Raw genomic sequence first — 24,183 nt, 5'->3', positions numbered from 1 at the left:
CCTTACATTATGATAAATTTTATTTTAGAGAAAGTGAATAAATTAATGTTGTTTAAACTTCTTAATTCTTACAAGTTGCATGTCACAACCGCTTTATTGCATGAAAATATATTAATCCCGGGGATAATCTTAGAATGAAAACGATAAGAAAACTAATCCAAAGTTTGAGAGACATGCTGATGATGATAGCTAATCTAGAGGAATGCAATAAACTTCCCCAATCTTCTTATTACGTTTGTCCTCACCTAATTATTAATTTATTTTCCGCTCTGTTCTTCCCCACCTGGAATAGATCAACCGATCGATTTCCAAGCTCCAACTACGCATTAAATATCTCCATAAACTTCAGACGCGGTGATATTAGTTACAGGAACTGGGTCTACTGGCTATCACAGAGTTCGCCATTCTTTGATAGCAGAACCACTCCACTTGTAATAATTGGAATTTTCCAGTGTTTATAGAATTCTCAGGCCCAAACGACCACCTGTAAAGTAAGTTCAGTTTCTCCTTTCTTCCAGATTTTGGGTTTTCTGATATTCAAGCGATGCTACTGCCCTTGTTGCTTTTCTTTGCTATCTTCTTCAAGATCACTATTTCTATCGGTTACCAGGAGATACGAAGTGGGTGTAAGATATTCTGGGAGATCTGATCAAATTGGTGGGTTTGAGCTTATGGGTTTTCTAATTAAGGGGTTTTTGTAGTTTTGTACAGAATTATGGATCTTTTGGGATGAGAATTGGTCTGTCAAGAGTTCAGTGAGGTTGTGATGAGAAATATTGATCTGGGTTTCGTGATACATGTTTTCCTGATGGCAATAGTCATCTCGGTGTTACTATTGTTTGTGGGCATCGCATTTCTGGTCGTGATTCATGTTTGTCTTGTTGGGAGAGCTTTTCGGAGGGGGTTTCTTGCTGGTAGTTCGGAAGAGAGGGGCAGTAATGGAAGCAACAAAATGTCCATTGATGATATAGAGAAGCTTCCAAGCTTTGAATGCAAAGCAGGAGAGAAGACAAACAATGATGTTGAGTGTGCTGTTTGCCTGGAAAGTTTCAAATTGGGTGAGAAATGCAGATTATTGCCCATCTGCAAACACAGTTTTCATTCTCAATGCATAGATTCATGGTTGTTGAAGACACCAATTTGCCCGATCTGTAGAACCAGTGCTGATTCTAGGAAGTACAGTGTGGTTTTGGTAGAGGAAAATAGCTATTCCAGTGAGGTGGCCATTGAATTGAGAGAGATTCAACCGGTGGTGCCTGGGAGCTAAGTTGGGCTTCAATGTTTAATGTTGCAGGTTGCATCTGCTTCCATATTCCATGAGAGGAAAATTGTTCTAGTGAGCAAAAAGATCATGTTCTTCAAAACTCATGTAGAATTGTATCTTAGACAAAATCTCTATTTTAATTTTCCTTCATTTACCTTCATAGGAAGATTCAAACAATTGGGTTTCTACTAGCACTTCTTAAGTCTTTTGCTTTGCTTTAAGCTTCAGAGTGGAATCGCAAAGGTTTTCCTGAGATTATTGTTGGATTGGGATATTTTTAGTCATAGGGTTGGTTGTGTAGAATGAAGTTATGCAGGGTGTTTGAACTTTTTTTTGGATGAATAAATAATTGTATAAACGAAAAGGCAAAAACACAGCGAAATAAGGATAAGGGGAGAAGGGAGAACTTGCATGAGGGAGCAACTCTCAAGGGAAGTAATAAAAGAGCATCTGAGCCCTCAGGAGCTAACAATAAACTTATTCCTAGAGTATCAACAACAGGGAATAGGGGAAGGAGAGCAGTCAAGAGGACACATCAAAATAGATGGCATTCCAAATCACATCTATAAATCGAGCATTTACAGTACATGAAAGGAAGCTAGTTTAAAAGAAAATTAGGTCACTTTAGTTCTAAGCATGGTATTTTTCTTCATAAAAAAGTCATGCTGGTACAGCAGGTACAGCACGGGTGGATGATTGAATTCAACATTGAAGTTTAAACATGAGTGGTGTACTGATTGAAAATAATTCGAAGTAGTTTATTTGCACCCAGAAACCCTAGAATTTTCTTCTTTTAGATCCAAAGGAAGGGAACAAATTCCACATTTAAAAATCCTGTTTAGAGGTTAGAAATTTTCACCTTAATCCATATCTTAAAAGGGATGGTAACCAATTGTTTATGCCCTTCAAAACTTAAATGATAAATTTTTTAATGTGGGGGTGGATGTGTTACGTGCATGACTGGGAATAGGGTTGTTTAGTGATTATATTTTATTAGGTTGTGGTGATTTGATTTGATTACGGTTATAGTGGGTCAGTTACTATGGGTAGTGGTTATATTATATTTTGATTATTATTATTTAAGTTATAGTGAGTTAGTTATTTTTAATTGATTCAAGGTGGGTTATTGGTATTTGACCTCGAAGTGGATAATCATTTTAGAATATAATAGTTTGATCGGTTTAATAGAATGGTCTGAGAAAATTATTTTAAAACTACTCTTGAGTAGATAAGTTTCCTTGATAAAACCAGTGTTCTAATCATCTTATCTTTCATTTCAATTTCCAAAGCTATTATAGGTAGAAAGAAATGACCAACCACATATATACCAGGATGGGGATCCAATTCTGTAGTGACCCATTTCCAAATTTTGATTTCAGGAGGTATCTCTCAGTGATCACTTGAGCTTTCCTTGCCCCCATGAATAAAATTTTCTTTAACCCTCCAAAAAATGCAAATAGCGAAATCACAACAGAGCTCTATGGGTACAAGACTCCACTTTCTGGTTTCTATTAAGGATATAAATGTATAGAATCTATAGATTAGTTAAAATCCATATGTGAATCCATTTATGGTAATCCTTAATTCCCGTTAGAAAGCTTGGTTTCTTTGTCAAAAACCATCAAGATTAAACTCTGAAAGGATTAAGGTTTATATATAAAGCTACCCTCAAGGTATTTGGTACAGACTCATGAACGGCATAATGGTAAGAGCTGCTAATGAGAAAGGGAATCATTTGGGGAAAATGTTATTCGCATTTGGACAGGGATCAAATTCTCAAGATATTTTGACATTGGAAGCACCGGCAATGAGAAGGGCACAAGATTTTCAAGTGACAAGAATAATGATGGAGAGTGATAATCAAGCTTTGATAGCTATCATTCAAAAATATCCTCATAAGGTGCTTTGGAAACTTTATCCCATTATCCAAGACATCACCACACTGGGAGCATCATTTGCATCTATTTCCTTCACTCATGTCCCCAGAGAAGTCAACTTTGTAGCTGACTCATTGGCTAAGGAGGGAGCTTTAACCCAGGATGCCTTTTTTATTTGTACACCCCCCTCTCTCTATTAGGCTGTTTATGTTATTTGACATTCTATCTGTAGGTTGTAATTGTGGTTTTTCCTTTTAATCAAGTGTTTTTCCTACCCAAAAAAAAAAAAAAAAAAAAAAAGAGCTGCTAATCCATGGTGTTGTGCTTGGACTGAACAAACCAGGTGAACCGACCGGGTTCGAACGACCAGGATGGGTTTGATGGGAAAAGATCAGAAGGGGGTTTGATCCCGAAAATTAATCCAGAAATGACCAACATGTGTCCCAACATCACTTCAAATGGTTGAAATTCATTTATAAATCACATCAAATACTTGTGATTAAATTTTAAAAAAAATAATGTAAGTTGTAAATGAATCTCAACCTTTTGATGTGATGTTGGGACACATGTTAGTCCTTAGTGTTGTTCTCTAGCTCTCTCCTCTTCGTTTTGGGGTGCAGAGAGAAGTCATCATCATCATCCCAGTCGTCTTCCGAGACATCAGTTCCATCTTCTTTGTCATCACATTCTGTAAAGAAAAAAAAAAAAAAAAACAATAGAGACACATAATGTTTCATGATAATGGATGACTTAGCAAGGAAAACTCAGGGATCTCAGAGGCATAACTACATACTAAGAACATAATTCTAAACAAGATCGAGTATTTAGTGTGCAGTTGAGTTTATGGAAGCATTGTAGAAGACAGTGATAAGGAAACCAGCAAAACTATTGAAAAATAAGAAATGATCTGAATGAACATTAACATTCCACCTTTGAAATAATCTAGCAAGATCAGAATCAGAAGAATCATTAACATTGCAAAATCTTCAAATATATCTTCGTCTTCCAAAAGATCAATCTCAGCATTCTTCGTCATTTCAAACTGTTTAAAAGTAACTTTAAAAATACCAAAACGGCAACTAACATTAGACGCAAGCTCCAAAGCTCTGAAATTCGTCAATATTTCGAATGGCAATAATGGATAAGAACAGATTTACAATAATGAATATAACTAAAATTAAAGAGAGTCGCCAAGCATGTTAACAACAACCTGAATTCCTGAGTTGTACAGATTTCTCGCGGTGTGGAGATTGCAGTGTTGGGCAGAGAAGACTACAAAGAGATAGCAGTTTCCCTTCCGGACTTCGCTTGAAGGAACTTTGATGGTCACTAGAAAAACAAAACGAGTTTTCGCTCAAGCACCCAGAGGAATCGAAATGATTCTAGGGTTTCAATTAGAGCAATGCGCATACCAGGGGACTTCACTGAGATAACAACTAAGGCGGAGCTTAGAACGGAAGACAGCAGAGATAACGTGTATTTTTTGTTCATTTTTTATTTTCTCTAATAAAAAGAATAATTTGGCGGGAATGGAAGTGTCAAGTGAATAATGGCGGCATTTAATTCAATCTAATTTTGTTTTTTTTCGCGGTTGATTTGGCGCTGCAAAAAAATAAGATTAAATCCCCACTCCTTAGAGTGAACTTGAAAACCGGTTCGAATTTGTGGATCCGGAAAAATTTTCAAATCGTGGGCCCCACTGGTCTTTGTGGTCAGGAAGCTTTGGGGAGCACAAAGTGCCCTCCTTCGGGGGTCATGTGGGCTTCATTCAGATAGACTAATAAGATTAAATCCCCACTCCTTTGAGTAAACGGTTGATATTTGTGGATCCCCCTATTTTTTGACCATTGTGGGTCCCACCCATAGTATTAAGGTGATGTAGTTTTTTTTTTTTTTTTTAAATTTTATTATTTTTCTCCGGTCCCACATGGTTTGTGGATGATCCACACACTCCTTATCCGCTGCTGCCGTGAAGCACAATCCAGTTGAATAAGGGTTTGGTTTTTCAAGAAATTTGAAGTAATTGTAAAGATATCCTTGTTCCTAAGCCAAGGGGGCAAATTTGAATTTATTGCAAGGAACATGTAAGGACACAGGACTTAGGATGATCCCTAATTCCTTTTCTTCTAATGATTTTCTTTGTGCCATTATTTTGAAATAAAATAAAAAAAGCCGCTTCACAAGAAACGAAAAATTTGTTAGGAATAACAGTTAGGGACTACTATATACAGCATGAGGAAGATCGAACCCATACCTCCCCCCCCCACAAAAAGCATTGGTCATTGCCAATAGAGCTGACCTTTGATGGTATGACAAACATAATTTATTTGTAAGTATGAGAGAAGGTGATTCTGAAGGTTGCCAGGTGAATGCATCTCTCTCTTTACATGTCGTGAATGACCTCAACGCCCTTTTATTTGGAGAAATTGTTTGATTATATATGCGCTAGGATTCCCTCTGCCGCTAACAATTGATGATATATTATTCTACAATGAAGTCTAGTGGTGGGTTCTAACTAGATCCATTGAAAATCCCACCTATAAGTTATTTTATTAGTATTCACAGGTGGGCTACAGTGAAAAAATGTTAAGAGAGAACAATGTGCTCTCCTGAAGCTTGAAGGAGAGGTGATCCACTATCTATAATGTCCTATACATAGCCTATAAGAACTCATAACCTCCAATAAAAATGAATTTATTGAATCAAAGAGTTTTCCCGACATTGACATCAACATGACATTGAACAAAAGATTGGTTGGTAAAAGGCTCCATTGTTAGGAGCTCCATCAACTAACTTTGCCAAAGAGTTGTGAAAAGAGGCCTTGAACCTACAAATATCTCAGACTATTAAGTTCAATTTCCAAAATTTGGGGAACGAAAGGATCTGCTGATAGTCAGATTCCAAAACCAAATTCTTCACTTCATTCCTAATGACCCAACTAAACTGGGGCTTAAATAATTAGGGCCGAAGCATATGACCTACTGCGCGAGAATGCCAAGACAGGTTCTCTCCTTTGAAACTTCTTATAACCAAGCCAATGTCTCTTGAGCTTGAATCCTTAAATCCAAGCTGAATCACAATTTGGTTATGACACAATCCAGAGGAGAAAGACTCCACCATGGAGAAGCTAGACTTCCTTCTTCCTCTCCAACTCATCTGGAATCCGTTTCCCATTCATTTTCTGTAGCAGCCATGAATTTATTGAAAGCTAATTCAACATTTTAACCACATCAATGGAAGACCAGGCTCGATTTGGAAAAATCAAATCACAAGGCCTTGCGCAAATACCCCCAAAACAATCTAAGTCCAACAAATACGCAACACAGCCGTATTGATCAATCTAATCTAATCCAATCCGAATGGATGCATGCATAAAGCAACCCTAAACAGAAAATTTTCCACTTTGGACTCACCATGCGCAGAAAATGAAAGAGATTACAAACCGTAAAAGTTTTCCAAGATCAGTAATCAGTTGATTTTAAGAAGCACAGAAAGGTCAAAGAAGCTACAGTAAGTTTTCTACCATATGATGATATCTATCTTGTATTCATCACTAGAAAAACGAAATGCAGAAACAACGGATGTACTTAGTCCTTCGTAGCGTTGTTCTCCAGCTCTCTCCTCAGCTGCAGAGAGAAGTCGTCATTGACATCATCATCATCCCAATCGTCTTCCCACTGCTCTGTGACATCGTTTCCCTCTTCCTTGTCATCCCATTCTGTTAAGGAAAAAAAAGAAAGAGACATGCACCGTGGGGAGTAAGCACACAAAGAAGACACATAAGGTTTCATGATAATGGATCACTCAGCAAGAAAGACTTAGGGATCTCAGAGGCATAACTACATACATGAACATAATTTCAAACATGAATATCTAGTGTCCAGTTGAGGTTATGGAAGCATTGTAGAAGAAGGTGAAAATGAAAGTTATGAAACCAGCAAAATTGTTGACTGAAATTTATTTATTATTTGGAGGGAAAAACAGAAAAAACGAAGAGGCAGCCGCATGGTGGGGAGGGCGGGGGGTTTGAATGAGGCGTTTCTCTTGGTCATGAGTGACCTGACCAGCAGTTGATCTGAATGAACATTAACATTTCATCTTTAGAATAATGTTGCATGATAACAGGCTCAGAAGTGAAGGCTAGATTACACTATACCAAGCTTACCCATACATTTTGTTGACGTGATAGCATTGGAACAACAAATAAATGGACAATACAAATAATAGAGTAAGAAACTAAGGTGAAATAAAATTTTCATTTTAGAGATCACCGCAAATTTAAGCAAATGCACCCTACGTCCTTACCTTCTGGTTATATTAATACAGATTGGAACAAATGAAGCGTAATAATTGAATTTATCAAGAGAAAGATAATCCTAACCAAGAAGCGACCCCCACCCCAACCACCCAAAAAGAATATGAGAGAGAGAGAGAGAGGAGTGCCCTTGTTAGGCAAGATCCATAAGCAAAATAAATTTCAAGGTTCAATGAACTGAATTCTAGAACAGAGAAGGATTCAGCTGAATGACAGAAAACTCCCTTTAACCCAACACAGCCTAACGCAAAAGTCAACCTTGAACCAAGGAAACCAATGAGACTGATTGCAGCAGGATCAATACAATAAAAGAACAAAACTAAGTTGCTGAAACTATTTCTATTGCTGTTTTCTTGGCTGAGATAGCCAACTCCACTTTTTCCCATTCCCTTCCTCGGTTATCATTATGGATACTCAGAAGGAATCAGTTTTCACAAAACCCTGAGTGTTGTTCAATCTCAACTTCTCTTGTTCTGATAGGTTTCTTCTATTAGGGAGTTAGAACCTAATTCTTCAAGAACTCATTCAACTTCAATTGCACCTTCAACAGGTTAATAATTTTAGGGATTAATTGTTGTTTCTACTGTGGTTCCAAAATTTGACATCATCTCATCCCAACGTCTCTAACTTGTTTTCTAGAGGTCTTGTAATTAAAACTGCCTGGGTTTGGACATACTCTCATACATTAAACCTAAGCCCACCTTCCTTGGACATACTCCATTACATGTGCAAACCAGTGGCTGTCTCAGTCAGTTTTTTTTTGGCTAGACATATGCATAATGCATGCATCTGAGGTCAGGGACGCTGCTAAGGCAAATGCTCAACTTCCACTGCCTGGACTAGTGATTGTGGATGTTGGCTCTGAAAAGAGGTATTCCATACTGAGGTTGAAGATTCTTAATGACCATTTCAATCTGTTCTTTTTCAGATGGGTGATCCCACATCTGAGATGCTTTATTCCTAATCTCATCAGATGTTAGTGAGTCCCAACCATGTTCCATAGCTTGTTGGCTGCTTGACCTTAGGTCCTTAACTGGGTAGGTCCAACCGCAACTCAAGATCAACCATATCTGATCTTCGACAGAGTACCAAGATATTAGCATGTTACCAGCGAAGAAGTTCCAGCATTACCCACCAAAAGTAGATAATTTATGCTGATTCAAATATCATAAGAAAATCCAAATGATAAGATTGGGGGTCGGGTTTGTGCAGTAAGTCTCTCCAGAACTCCCAATCCATATATAAGGAACACCTAAATCTCTCAAAAATCAGATCATAAGATCCCTTGAATTAAACTCAAGAATGGCTCTAAATTGACACTCTAGATAGAATGATCAATCCTACACAAGAGTGCCTGTGATGCTTTAGCATTCTGATACACACAATCTCGTTTACTAATTTTGATCACCTCAATCAGGGTTACTCGTATTCAAGCGAAGATCAATGCGTGCTGCTCAAAGCGCCTTTTTCATCCAAATGATTGTAAATAGTATATATTCTTCTTCTCAACAATGTACCTAAACACAAACAAGAATCAATATCTAAATAACTAGCCTGAGATCCTCAAATGCCCTTATCATTTGGACCAACTCCAACTGGCTTTACATCCTCTAGACTTGTATGGCTACCTAACAAGTGACATCACCCTTAAGTATTAAGTCACACCCTTATCCCTCACAAGAAAAAGATTCTTTCGCAGATCCAATCCCGCTCTCTATACGTGTGAGAAATAGAAAGGAAGCTACATACTAACGCCTGGGAGATGATGGACTAGTAGATTAAAGAGTGACATAAGGTTCACGGACAAAAGTGACAATTTGAGAATTTTTGTCTTCACTTGCAGTTTCAGTCAGTAATAGATGTAAATGCGAGGCATGGAAACCATTATCAGAAAATTTGACATGACATGACAGGACATCAATCTCTATTCTAAATTGACACAGTAAAAACAATTATAATCTTCCTAACCATTTTGACCAATTCTATTCACCACTCTTACCCAGCCGAACTGGATTATAGGTAGCTGCAGATTGATGCTAAAAAAGACTTTCAAATATAAAAGGAGTATCATCCAAACACTAATATAATCTAGAGGTTGGTTAACCCAGACTTCAGCACACTCAGGTCCGGACGTCAGATAACCCAAAAGTGTAAGAATGTTTGAAATAAGTGAGCTCAAATCATGAGCTGATAAAGAAAATATTGCATCGTCAATAAATCAATGCAGAATTTTAGTCAGCTTTAAATAATTCTAACCATGAAGCTCAAGACGGAAGGCTAAACACGAAGCAAACATAAGCAACTCCTTAATAGCTTTCAGATAAATTCATTCACTGGACGACTGTAACCGAATAACTATTAGGATGTCTGCATGGTTAAGTTATATAACAAGGATAGCAGAATGCATCAGACTGATAACATATTGTCTTGCTTGGCGAATCAATATTGGGAAATGTAAACTTACAACTACTTTTGCCCTCTAAATCACTATATGACTTCAAAAAGCACATGAGAAACAAAGTGGGCAGTTTAATTAGAGAGAGAAAAAAGCAAAAGGGGGGAAGAGAGGGGAAGGGACACAGCAGAGAAATTCAAATCCCCAGATTTAAGCCCCAAGGATTAACAACCAGAGGACAACATAGAATATCAACCAACTACAAGATGGATTGAAAGCAATCATACATGGAGAATGCAAAAGGAAAAAAAATCCATAAATTACCTTCACCAATTTCAAATTCTTCAAATTCATCGTCATCTTCAAAAAGATCAATCTTAGCATCCTCAGACACAACCTTGGATTCCGTCGCCATTTCAAACAGTTCACACGAAACTGTAAAAATAACAGATACGCAGCTAAGATTAGACGAAAGCTCCAAAGCTATGAAATTCGTCAACAATCTGAATGGCAATAACGGATAAGCAGATTTACAATACTGAAGATCACTAAATTAAAGGAAGAAAGACGCCAAGTATGTCACCGAAAACCTAAATTTGTAAGTTCTAAAGATTTCTCGCGGTGTAGAGATAGCAACGTTGGGCAGAAAGACTACAGAGAGATAAGACTTACACTTCCAGACTCGCTTGAAGGAACTTTAATGGCTACGAGAAAACCCTAAAACGATTTTTTTGCTCTAGCACGCAAAGAATCGACGCAATGAGTCCAGGTGATTCTAGAGTTTCAACTTTCAACTGATGCGCCTACCAGGGGACTATAATGAGATAACAATTGAAGACGAGGACAGAATGGGAAGAGCCGCAGAGATAATTGTTTTGTACGGACGGCGCAAGAGCTGGTAGTTCTCAAAACAGCCAAGTGGACGGCCTGGATGCATCTCTCTTCACATAGCTCAGTGCTTATGTGGAGAAACTCTATTTATATATTATAACCAAAGGAGGTGTGGTAGGATGGTTAGGAATCTGATTTCTAGTGAAGAGCTCATGGTTTAACTGCTATATATAGCATATATAATATATCTATTTCTTATATATAAAAACGTCTTTTTACCTAAAAAAAAAAAAAAAGAAGAAAAAACTCTTGTTAGGTTTTTTATTAAAATTTATATTAAGTTTAAAATTAGTTTTTGTATTTATTTTATTTTAATTATTTTGTTAATGTGTAGGACCCATGAGGTAATGGTAATAATGAAACATCCATGAATAAAGGAGGCCTTTTATGAACTTGGTTATGATATTTTTTATGACATTGATTATGAGTTTTAAAGTTAAAGGTCTTGATCATGGTGATGAGGTGGACTTACTTGTAAAATAAAATTTACTCAAATTCTAATTATTGACCTTCAATTGTTATTTCAACCTCATGACTATTCATGGCTATTTCCATGAGTAAGATTAAGGTTGTTGAATGGATTAAATGCAATTCATACAAAAGATGTAAATATGAGAATTAATTTTCCATTTAGTGGGGAAGTTAGGTTAAGGTGGTTTATTCCTATTAGTGGAGAAGGAACAAATCCTTAATTCTCAGTAGGGAATTGATTCTTCCCTTTGTGAGCAAATTAGTCATTGTGATTCAATGACCCAATTTATTGTTTTGAGAATCTCAAGAGGTGTAAGATGTGCTTTGGGATTGGGTTCATCTCCCCGTCGAGGGAGCACAAAGTGCTACCCGGCTTCCCGAACATAGTGGGGCCCACGGGTGAAAATTTTATTTTTTTCCAAAGTGTTTTTCATCGTGGGCCCCACTGTTTTTGTGGTCGGGAAGCCGTCGGGGAGCTGATCCCGACTCTAGGCTTTGGGCCTATATAAACTCAACTCCTTCATTGCATGTGGTGTGTAATAGAGACACTCCTCACACTTGCATTATTTTTTGCTACTTATTGTTTTAAAAGTTTATTCCTTTAAGTTTGACTAGAAGAACTACCTCATCTTCTAGTTGGAGGTTGCTTTATCTTGGAAGTAGGGTGTATCAATTACCTTAATGATAGCACTCAAAGTGTGACTCAACATCGTTCGTTTGTGGTTCGTTCGATTGCAACATCAAACTTTCCAGATTGGCTAAGGATCTTCATCTTTCAATTGTATTATAATTCCATTATTATATTTTTAGAATTTGTAATACAATTATCCCAACAATTTCAAAGGAATATAGAACCATACCCAAAAAATAATAATAATAATAATAATAATAATAATAATAATAATAATAATAATAATAATAATAATAAATAATAATAATAATAATAATAATAATACAGAAAAGTAGCTGCATGCACACACAAGGTTCAAACAAAAATCTAAAACCAAGTAGAGGAATTGACCAAATTGTTATACGTGCAATAGACAGAGTCATTCAAGTTAAGGTATGGGTCAATCCTAATAAAACCTTAGATATGAAGCTATAAATACAATAGTAACTAATAACTTCAATAGATACGAAACACGCATCCACCACCACAGGCGCCTAAATAGGCGAAAAACACATCGCAAAGGCAAAAATTTACACGCCGTAGGGGCGGAGAGATAACACACTACAGGGGTGGAAAGATACACGTGTAGGGAAGTTCTTCGGCAGCAGGGACTTTGCCATTGCTAGATCGGTGTTCAAATGATGTGGCGGCAGAGGCTTGTGGCGTCAAAACTTCCATATCCGAGAGATTAACATCTAAATCTAGCAAGGGGATAAGTCTTCCCAAAGATCTGAATAGCCAAATCTATGACCACTGACATAGTCAAAACCTGCAATTTCCTTTTGTTCCATAATCGAAACAGACTGATGCACATGTCCTTCCCAGCCAACCAAACTAAAACAATCAAACTAACAACACAGATCAAAGACATAGAGATAAGAAGAAGAAACGGTAAAGTGCAAAGCAACTTTGGTGTGAATAGGAAACCCTGGAGAAAACCCTTCGGTTGAGGTGAAATAGTGAATCAATAGAGGCTTTCAGGTTACTTAGACTATAGGTTCAATTTCAAAATCAAAATCTAAAGAAGATGAAAGAATCTACCTAATTAACTCTTGTCTCTTGTCAATCTAATTCACAACTAGATTCTTTACTTCATTCCTAATGGCATGAAGGGTTCCTGATTGAACAAGTAAGGTTTCAGCAATGAGGATTGAAGCACTTTAAGTACCTTATGAGAATGCCGAAACAGGTTCTCCTTTGAAATTTTCTTATATTTAGCCTATGCTTCCTAAAGCTTGAATCCTTAAAACAACCCTGGGGAAGAGGACTCCACTAGGGGTGGAACTTTTCCAAGGCCAAGGGGCCGTGGTCCTTCCTGATTTTTTGAAATTCTTTCCCTCCTTCGGATCTTTTGAAATTTTCCTAGAGAACCCTGAAATACCAGCACTTGACTCGCCCTCTGATGGAGAAATTTTTTAACATGGGAATCCTCTCCTAATTTGCATGGGTTCTTTTTATTATCATCATTTGTCTTTAGATGTTAAATCCAAGCTCTCCCATCTGAAATTGTTTTCCCTTAATTTTTGTAGCAACGTAAATTTATCGAAAGTTGATTCAAAATTTTTAACCAATCAATAGAGACCAAATGGGATTATTGAAGATCCAATCACTCTGAGACTTCCATATAGATACTAAAAAGACAAAAAAGTGCCTTAGCTCTCTTGTGAGGAAGGAAGAAGGAAAAGAATATTCAACTAAGGATGTTTATACCGATTTCTATCCATTTTCTTATTGGTTCATTTCATGTGCTAACGTACGATGATGACCAAGTAGAAATCCCTTGTCGAGTCCAACAAGTAACATTAACTGTTCAAGAGAGAAAGTTGGAGGAGAATGCTTGCATACGCAACGCAAGCAGTCATTGATAGAACCCAATTTGTTGTTTCATTATATTCTTTATGGACTAGGAAACTTAGAACATTATGTCATTATGATAATATAGTTTAGCTCATCCGAATAAATGTATGCATAAAGCAACCCTTGTCAGAAAATTTTCCACATCTTGCTGCTTTTCTGGAATCTCTGAGAAAACAGAAAATTTTCAGAGTAACCCATTTCCTTTCCTTCTAGTGAATCCATGTCCATTAACAGATGGTGCTCATAAATGACATCCAAAGACAAGGTCATGTCATTGGATAGAAACCCTTCAAATCCTCACAGAGAAAAGGGTTTTCCAGAAATTGAGAAGAGCTATAAAACAATCTGGAATTGAAGTTAACACTTAACACCCAGAGATCTTACATCTTAACACATTTTTATTTGCTTTATTAATTCCACAACAATAACAGAATAAACAAGTGTATACAAGCGTATATATCATATCATATATTACATGGCTTCATAGTCAGAAGCTGTGATTCCATATTTAGCTCTTGAAAAAACCGAGCTGATAGAACAACTTCTTCTAAAGGGATTAAAGCATCCATATTTACAAGATCAGATGCTTAGAAAATAATAAACAGAACAATGAAAAAAAGAATAAAGGCACAAAATTGGGTCAACGTACGTGAACAAGCCGTTCTTGTGGGACATCTGGGGAGAACATTCCAGTGGAACTCGAAGTGTGGAATTCATGGAGGATGGAGATGAGCGAATTTGCCTTCTTACTTGCACGAGAAGTACCATCTGTCAGCAGAGAATACAAGGAACCCATTAGAGAAGGGCTGCTCCTCAAGATGGAAACCACTTCTGCTCCGCCATTGTTGCACAAGGAGAGCAACAATGAAACGCAGTACTCTTTCTCTGCTCGAGATGTCGCTGAGTTTAGAATCCTTATCAGATGGGGAAGAGCAGAAGTACCCAGAATCACAATTGTTCCATCTGGTTTCTCCGCTAATCTTGCTAGTACTGCTAGAGAATCTGTAACTAGATCTTCTCTTTCGGAAGATAATAGAAGATTAACCAGAGAAGAAACTGCTCCTGCTGCAATTACCTTATCATGGTTTCCTGGGTACAGAAGGAGACCAAAGATAGCAACCACAGCATTCTTTTTCCCTCTTGGATTCCCCTCTCTGATCAAGTTCACCAGATAAGGGAGTGCATCTGGGATTTCGCCTATCAATATTCTGTATTCTTCCACTGAAGAAAGATAAAACAGAGTTGCAGCTGCGATTTGACGACAATCCATCTTCAAACCTCTGCTTAGAACATCTAGAATCAATCTCAATCCACCATTTTCGACAATCTCCGTTTTGCACTTGGAGTACTTTGAGAGATTCAATAGAGCTGCAATTGCATTCTCTTGGATTGATGGGTTAGTGGAAGAAAGCAGAACCAATAGATAAGGGATTGTACCGGCTTCGGCGAAGCAAGATCTGTTGAAAATACTGGATTTTGCCAGCAAACGAATTTCATAAGCAGCTTTGTCCTTCTCTTCCCCTGTTCCAACCACAAGCGTGTAAGAAACATAGTTGGCGAGCTGATTCATGGCTTCTTCTGCTGCGCTACTGCCGGGAAGAATTGTTCTTGTTATATCACGACTCCGATTGCCAGGTTCCGCCATTGAAATTCCATTATCGGAACAGAAATGTTGGATGATCTTCCGCAGAGTTGCATTAGGAACCAATTCTGTCGTTGTCAGCTTTTCCCCTGTTTTAGGACAGGTGAAATTTCCTGCTTTGAGCCATTTTAGGATTGAAGATCGATCATAAGTATGACCTGTTGATGTGGTCACTGGATCCGTCATGAATTCCAGAGAAATTGGGCAGCGAAAATCCTCTGGATTCAAGCAATTGAGCACCTCGGCATGGCATCTGACATCAGAACGATTGGAACTTCTGCAATCGACAACATCGAACATGACGACTCGACAGTAGCACATGAAACCCATTAAACTACTCAGAAACACGACCTCCCTCTCCTCTCCTTTGGAACTCTGTAAATCGATTTCTTCATCCAAGAACTTTATCTCCTTGTTACATTCGCTCCAGCTTCGAATCTCGAGGTAATCAAGAACGCGTCTGACATCAACACGACTTGGAACGACCCTGCTCTCGAACTTGTTTAGAATATTAAGAACACCTTTCGCTGCTCGTCCGTCATCTAGGTCAGAATCAAATCTTGCCCTGAAGGCTTGATTCGCGACTAACTCGACCAATTCTCGACATTCAATGGAAACATCGAGCGAATCCAAAGGTAGAACATCTAGCGCCGTGGCTATCGTTCTTATTAGTACTCGAAACTCAGTCGAGACGCGTTCATACTTCATGAGAATCCACAGCCTCGCGCCTTCCCGGGTGCAATCCTCCAACAAGAACCGGAGCTTCTGAAGGGTAATATGAAGCTCGGAGAAACCCAGCCTGACAGAATCAGAGAAAAGTGAGCCGTGACAGTCTTGAATTTCTTCAAAGAACACGCGAAGAATCCCAATTTGACGAATTGCTTCTCTTGCATTCCGTCTTTGGGTGACGAAGCTCCTCGACTGGTAATCACATATGTGGTTAGAGAGAGATAGAAGATCACGAAGAAGGGTTTCTGGGGAGACACTTTCGCATGGATGAATCGCCGGAAATCTCAAGATCCGGCGGCTTTGATCGTCAGATTGTTGGATCATCGAAGTGAACAAAACGGATAAAGAGAAAAAAAAGATTGAACCTTTTTGGATTTTGCAGATCTTGGTGATTCCGAATTTGGGTTTAAGGTTAGATTTGTTTTTATTTATAGAGAGAAGAGAACAAGCGAAGAAAATGGGGAAGAACATGACACGTGAACATTATTGTGATCTTGCGAGCGCTGCGTAGGGTGCGACACGTGTGATGGATATAGATGGGTTGATGGAGAGAGGCGGCTTCGTGGTTGTGGCCCTTGTGGGCCCTAAGTTTGACTTCTAAGGATGTCGCTGCGAAAGAGATGGAAAATGGGGAGGGACACGTGTTGGAAAAGTATGGGTGACACGTGCCATTCAATTTGTGGAAATGCTCGTGGTGCCTTGAGATTGGGGTGGTAACCTGAACGTAACAGGAGTTTGTGCAGAGACGTTGTAGTTATTTTATGCTACAGTGATGTATCTGACAGTGTAGAGTTATCAAAATCTAGGCCGTTAGAATAGAATCTTTGTTTTTTTTAATCTTAAGTAGAATTCTTATTCATTAACGTATTTGATGCTCACCCTAGATTCGCATTCTTTGGATTCTCTATTTTATTTATTTATTTATTCTTTTAAAATTCTTGGGTTTAAGCTTTGGATTCTCTAATTTACGAAAATCCAAATGCATTGGAGCTCAACTTCGAGATGCATGTATGTGGCAGTGCGTAATTAAGGTTCTCAATTTGTAGCCAGAAGTAAATATTGAATTCAAATATATCTTTTTTATTATATGAGAAATAAATATTAGAAGAATTAGCATTTAAAATTATTGAATTAATGTAAGATTCGAAAATTTTGAGAGCGAAAGATGTTGTGGACGGTTGAAAAATTGATTCTAAAATGCTAAAGATTCAAAATGTTTTTCAGACCAATGCAGGGTTGGTTCGCAGGTTTTAGGTTCGACCCTTGCGGACGGCATTACATTTCTAATATAAAAAAACACCAATATCAAAAAAAAAAAAAAAAAAAAAACTTTCAGCACGATGGTGGCAACCTCCTACATAAAGATAGTAAATCCAAAAAAGTCACAAATCACTTTCAACCTTTTGTTTTTGTGTGAAAATCTGCTAATAATAAGGCAATTATCTTGTGGTAGTCAAGCTTGACAATCAACATAATTTACTGTAGAGATTAAAGGAAAAGAAAAAAGACAATTAATGGAACAATCATGATCATTCTAGTGTGCCACTTCACTTACACACTAAAGCATGATTTTAGTTGAATTAGTTGATTTGTATTGGAGTTGATTTTGACTAATATAGATTCCAAACACTTCTAGTTCACACTTCACACTGATTGCCCTATAAACATTTCTCCTATTTCAGATTCGGAAACAGATTATAGGGTTTTCAATATCTCAATTGATCTAATCCGCACCAAAATCATTAATCGATTATAGGGTTCTTAAAATTCAAAATGGCCTGTTCGTTTGATTGGGATCGGAGCTGTAGGCCCGATTGGCCCATGGAGAGTCAAATGATACCGTTACCTTATTGGTGCTCCTTCGTCAAGGTTTCTAGGAAGAAGCCTACCTTGGAATGGTGACAAAATATACCTCATATATATGATAACAAGTGCAAAAACAACTAGCTTTAAATGGTAAAGATGTTTGATTCAACATTTTCTAGTTATGAGGTCAAGGGTTTCAATTTTCTTGGTTTTATAGGTAAAATTCAGTGATATATTTAAATTATATATGTAAAAAGCTATCCTCAAAGATGTAGTCAAGGTATACGTAAGTTGTCCTAAAAAAATAGTGATTTTTGCGCAGAGGCAAAAACCCTAACTGCAGCTGAGTACACTCTTCATGTAGTAATGCTAGAGGTAGAGAGATCCTTGTGATTCCACTGCCTTTGTCTCTCCGCCTCCTCTTCTTCTTCCCTCTCCTTCCTCTCTCTCTCTCTCTCTCTCTCTCTCTCTACTTTCTCGGCTCTTGCTCCTCTCTATTTGCCTTTTTTCTTTTACCTCTTTTTCTTTTTTGATGCTAAAAGATGTGGACGTTTCTCCTCTGGATTTGGAGTTTCTAATGTGCAGGAAAGTTTGACTGTCGCACGTCACTAGCCTCTAGATGCTGCTTGTCGCCACCATAGTCCTTGCATCTTTCGGCCGAAGATCTGGAGCAAGGAAAGTCCCCGCTAGAAGTCCAACGACGGAGCTCCTCGGCACTTCCATCCTCAAACTCGTTCCAATGGATGCTCACTATGTAGATTCTCTGCCTTTGTGGCGTGTCAGTCTCTGCCCTTGAGGCGTGGTTTCGCCCATTTGGGCGCTTGGATGCATGATGCGTTTTACATATCTTCTAGGCTTATTACTTGCTATTGTATTTACAACGTTTGTTCTAAGGTTTTCTTGGGGCTTGACTCATACCTTATTCTTAATGACCCTGTCTAATGTATGACAAATTGGTTAAATTCTCCTTAGTTTTAAATATTTATATTTAAAACATATTTAAAACCTTTTGTTTCCATGCATCTACCTTTTTATATTTCTTTTCTTTTTGGTGTGTTTTTATATATTTACTTTTCAATGAATGAAATATTGTTTTTTACCTAAAAAAAGTAGAGCTTCAATGAAACTTAGTTCCCAAAAAAAAAAAAGAAATATGAGACTTGATCCAATTAATTTTAAGGCCCCACACAGCCGGGTAGTTGTGAGAAAATCTCTAATAAACGGATGAGGCATGCACGGCTCTCTACTCTTTTGAGTGTTGACCCCCTAAATTAATACATATTATACTTTGACCTTTGACCTACGGCATGAACAATGAATTAACCGACCAGTATCTGGATCTGGATATGGATCCGGGTCGAAAACATATCCAATCTAGATGATTATTAGTGAGAATAGTGAAAGGATTAATGTATAAACAAATTTATTAATCGGGTGGTTAAAATGTTACAATCAAAAGTTCACACTTCAACAGCACTTACGTAGGAGATATAGCATGCACTGATGGGACTTTTTTTTGGCAACGTGGACCAATCATGTTGACACAAATGTGATACTGATGATGATGATTAGTTGATAACAAATGCTTTATACTTAATTTTTTTTTGGTAAATTTTGTTATTGGAACACCGAACACGTTTCCATATTTGAACCGGCAATGACCCACATAATGTATGCCGGTCCACAAAGATTAATTGGCCGGTGGAATGTTGATGTAGCTGATGGTCTTATCTTCTTATTCAAACTTCGAATAAAATTCTTGCTTGGACAAGGATATTTCACCCATAATGATACCTTATACAGGTCTTAGTCTTGGATAACCCTCACTAGATTGAGTGTAGATCATTTCCCCTGATGGAGAGCACAGAGAGTGCTCCTTCGACACGTTTCAATCACAAATGATATGGGACCCACAATTAAAAAATAAATAAATCCCATCACCTAACCCTATGAGCCTCCCTGGAATTTGTGGTCAACAGTTGTCGGGAAAGCACATAGTGCTACCCGTCAGAAGAAATGATCCGGACTCCACCTGAGTAACTCTTAGATTTTCAAATTTTTAATAGACAATCCTAAAAGTACCAAAATCACTTTTTAATTTTATGTGAATGTCTTGTAATTTTTTTCTTCTTCTTTTGTCATTAAATCAATCACGAGGATCAAAGACTTATAGCACACGGGATGGGAAAGAAGGGAGCATTGAGGGTAAAAGTGTGGAAAGATAAGGGTTCAAATCAGTATATCTTCAGATGCTACCCTTACATAGGAGACTATCACCATTATACAAAGTCAATCCTCGAATGTTTTTGGATGGACTATTATGTAATATGTAACAACAATTATAAATATTAGACACATTATTGTTAAACTCGTCACGTTATGGAGGATCTAGATCCTTCTTGATGTCGATATGAAAAAGTCATAACATATTATCAGTCTGTGACTAATTTTAACATTCATTTGTGTGCTCTAATTGCGGATATCTGTAGCAACTTTAAAGGTTAGTTAAGATATTGTATAAAGTTTCTCGACCATCGCTATTTTTTAAATACTTTGGGTAAATCAACTTTCATTGGTAAAACACTCAAACTTGAACAAATAAAGATCTTGGAGAGAAGGAGTGGAAAATGGTCAAGACATCCTCATTAGAAAGGACGCAGCCTTCCGTGTCAGCTGGTTAGCTACACTATTATCACATCTAACAATAAAAAAAAATAAAAAAATAGAGAAACAAGATTATGAAGATAAAATATCTCTGACTATCCCTTCATATCTGCTACAAGTTTCTTGACCATCACTGTCTACTACTTAAGAAATGGAAATGATTCATCTCAAAGTTTTAGGATTAGGAGAAAACCTCTACTAATTCCTCAGGCAAAATCTTACCCATATAAAGTAAAGTAAGATCTAAGAAATTAGAAAATGAACCTCATGTGAAGTTTTTGAAGCTTAATTAAAAATTTTATTAGATAAACATTCAACTTCTTATTTCTGGTTAAGACTTCATGGATAAGCTACACTTTTGAAACTTTAGAAGAGAAGATATTCACGGAATACCACTGAAGAGTTTGGTCTATTGACAATGACTAATGTCTTTTAGTAAAGAGATACATTAGAATTGGATTCTTCCTCATAGTATATGTGATCATGGAACAAAATTTAGTCGAAATTCGGCGATATTTTGGTGATATTGGAAGGGGGCAAAATGAAACATGCGAGACATCGCCGAAATGATCGAGAATTTCTTGAGAAATCAAAGATACTTGCTGGAGACTTATGAGGGTTTTCACTTCAATCTTAACTTCCGTCTCTCGTTGCCTTGTTCATGATGGTTTTGGCCATTGGAAGATGGAGATCGGAGAACCTACAAGTAGTTAAAGCTGTAGGAGTTCATTGCCGACTTCGGTGATTTTAGAACCGGCATCTTGAGGTGCACAGAGTAAAATCCAAAGATGAGTAGGAGCTACTCTCTAGTCTCTATGGTCTTTATCTTCTTCTTCCTCTGCTTCACAATGACTATTCTTATCTTCCACGCTAGTTTCAAGTTCAACCTAGATAAACGATTGCATGCTATCAAATCATTGTAGCAACACTAATCCTGAAATTCGATTTCCTTTTTGGATAAAGGGTCGACAACCAAATCATTGTGGCAATCTAGGCTTTGCAGTATCCTGCACTTCCCCTACTTCGGGATTCGCCTCCCCAAAATACGATGGCCTGATCAAGAGAGCAAGAAGCTGGGGCCGCCCACTGGAGTTTCTTCCCATTGACTTTGTTTATTTACACGGGCTTTCCGATATCACTTCATCTACAAAATCTCGTCATATCGGCTGGTTCACTAGGTATCAAACCGACTATATTGGGCAAACTTTCGTTCCTTGTATGTGATAGCCTTATCTTTAATATATATAAAATCGTCTCTTAAAAAAAAACAGAGATGTTCATTGAGAGGGGAGAACTTCACTCTTTTTCCAAAGGTAGCTTTATGATAAAGATGCCAATATAGTTTTCTTTCACCGATGAGTTTATGCCTTGGAATGGGTGTTTAGATCATTAAAAAACATTATCAATATCCTAAATGGTGTAGTTTCCTTATCACCTTGGATCGTGGAAGAGATTATCAACATTATTGAAAGATTAGAAAAGTTTTCTATTAATAATATATAAAAAAGAGAGCGATGCATGTAGCACCAAACATTTGGGCATAAAACTGAGAGGCCATCCTAGCTAGTCGGTTTGCTACAGAATTATATTTGCAGTGTGGGCGATTGTTGCAGAGAGAGATTTCGGCAAAGGGCCGGCGGTGGCAGTGGTTTTTTGAGTCCGGATCTTCACCCCGTCGGGGGAGCACAAACTGCCCGACGGCTTCCCAACCACACAAACACATGGGGCCCCCAGGTGAAAAACACTTTTTGAAAAAAAAAAAATAAAAAAAACTTCAAATTTTCACCTGTGGGCCCCACGTGTTTGTGTAGTTGGGAAGCCGTCGGAGAGCAGTCTGTGCTCCCCGACGGGGTGAGGATCCGGACTCTGGTTTTTCAGCAGGCAGGGTGTAGGGCCAAGGTACAAGATGTCGGTGATATATCGCGAAAAAAACTCAAAATCTCACAAGGCCCATTCTAGTTTGCAAAGTTCATAACTCAATTAGGTCCATGGTCCATCATCCTGAATATGAAATTGAACCCTACTCAGGCAATTAATGTTGTCCAAGCCCAATCTAAATATTTCCCATCTAGCTTGGCCCAAGCACACCCTTTTTTCAAACCAAAACGTCCTTGAAATGTCGGCGTAATTTTGAGGTTTCTCCAATTTTGCCCGTGGTAAAACATTTTGGCAAATTTTGCCCCAGTTCGACACTCAGCGATATGAAACTCGCACTGAAAACAAAATTTCTAAAATTTGCTGGAATATTGCCCGGAAAATTGCAGACTTTCCGGGGAACTAGATAAATCTTGGTTAATATTGCCGGATATTCTTCCGTTTGCAATCTTACAATTAAAAAAAAAAAAGGAAAAATCCAGCCACATCCTTGATATTTGTTGATTCTCTGCAACTCAAACCCAAGTCCCAAGCTGCAAAAAATCAAACTTTGCAACTCAAACTCCAGTAACAAAATCTAGTTTTAGAAGGTGTGAAATATGCCTTGAAATTGAGACCCTTCCATCTTTCGTTGTTCTTCTCTTCTCTCAGCGCTAGAACCACGCTCCCTCTCAATGTTTCTCCTCTTTTTATTCCCTTTAAAATCTGATTGAATTTTGAAGAGAGAGGGGTGGGCTTGCGTGGGGATAAGTTTGAAGAGAGAATAAATTTCTTCTCTTTTCAATATGGGTGGGGTTGCGTGACTGATAGGATGGGAATCACGTGATAATGGGAAATTTGAAGTTTGAAAGTGGGTGGAGTTGCGTGACATGGTGTCATGATAATATGAAATTGGGATTTGAGAAAACGAAATTGAGGAAATATCGGCGAAATCAAGATTTCGCCAATCTGCTAGTTTCGGGAAATTTCATACCTTACTTTTTCCTAGGGGTGAAACACTGATTTTTGGCAAAACTTCGGACCTTGGTTGGAAGTGGGTCATCGGGAGATTTCGTTTCACCCCCGCTTAAGGTGGCCGCCGATAAACCCCCACCCAAGCCCCCCCCCCCCACCACCCCCAAAAAAAAAAAAAAACCCCTTAATAAGCTGTTGATAATCCAATTCCATTTTTCATCTGTCGGATTTTATAATTTCATCCACTCGTGGACTTTGAATGGGCCCCAGACCGTCGTTCGTGGGCTTATTAATCGGTATACCTACTTATGAAGCCCATAGAATAGCATTTTATCAAGGAAAGCCCAAATAATCTTTTTTGTGGTGGATAAGGCCCATTCGATAATACATCATTTATAAATTTATCTATATGAGTATGACCCACCTTAATAGAAGCGCAGCCCAGGCCCATGTTAACAACCAACCATTGGAATTCTGTCTGCTTAATGATCATTAAGTGAGAGAAAAAGAGAGAATCTATACGCACACTCCATTACACTTGACAGAAGCAGACAATAGAGAGAATCCTATTGGCGTGTACATCTAAACCTTTCAAGGGCAAGGTTAAAAGTATCAGTATCAAGTATCATGTCCATTGGGTGAGACATCTCGTCTCATATCAAATATTGTATCGTACAGATCTCTAGGGCAACCCAACAGAGAGATGTATCGACATGTATCATATTGGATGTATCTAATATGAATAGATTTAGACCACTATCGTATCATATCTT

The 24,183-nt window shown here is 37.9% G+C and overlaps 3 protein-coding genes across 4 annotated transcripts; 1 reads left to right on the top strand and 2 right to left on the bottom strand.

The window, feature by feature from the left end:
* Positions 1-766: 766 nt before the first annotated feature.
* LOC149006963 (putative E3 ubiquitin-protein ligase ATL44) lies at positions 767-1,267 on the top strand. The gene has a single exon (XM_089166993.1). The coding sequence runs from the start codon at positions 767-769 to the stop codon at positions 1,265-1,267; it is 501 nt and encodes a 166-aa protein (XP_089023119.1).
* Positions 1,268-6,524: 5,257 nt separating this feature from the next.
* Positions 6,525-10,636, bottom strand: LOC149006962 (protein DELETION OF SUV3 SUPPRESSOR 1(I)-like). Of its 2 annotated transcripts, none has more exons than XM_089166940.1 (3): positions 10,524-10,636; positions 10,176-10,286; positions 6,525-6,859 (listed from the first exon to the last, which is right to left on the bottom strand). In XM_089166940.1, the coding sequence occupies exons 2-3, from the start codon at positions 10,264-10,266 to the stop codon at positions 6,729-6,731; spliced, it is 222 nt and encodes a 73-aa protein (XP_089023066.1). In that variant the 5' UTR covers positions 10,267-10,286; positions 10,524-10,636; the 3' UTR covers positions 6,525-6,728. The 2 variants fall into 2 exon arrangements, with proteins under 2 accessions (XP_089023066.1, XP_089023067.1); XM_089166941.1 differs by lacking the exon at positions 10,524-10,636 and adding an exon at positions 10,442-10,511.
* A 3,251-nt stretch (positions 10,637-13,887) lies between these two features.
* On the bottom strand, positions 13,888-16,516 carry LOC149006961 (U-box domain-containing protein 19-like). The gene has a single exon (XM_089167502.1). The coding sequence runs from the start codon at positions 16,433-16,435 to the stop codon at positions 14,381-14,383; it is 2,055 nt and encodes a 684-aa protein (XP_089023628.1). The 5' UTR covers positions 16,436-16,516; the 3' UTR covers positions 13,888-14,380.
* Between the last annotated feature and the right edge of the window lie 7,667 nt (positions 16,517-24,183).

Source organism: Hakea prostrata, chromosome 8, assembly GCF_041222555.1.
Source record: "Hakea prostrata isolate BN-2017 chromosome 8, UWA_Hpros_2, whole genome shotgun sequence".
Taxonomy (NCBI): Eukaryota; Viridiplantae; Streptophyta; class Magnoliopsida; order Proteales; family Proteaceae; genus Hakea; species Hakea prostrata.
Note: the sequence above shows the minus strand (reverse complement) of the source record. Positions and strands in the feature narration are given on the sequence as shown.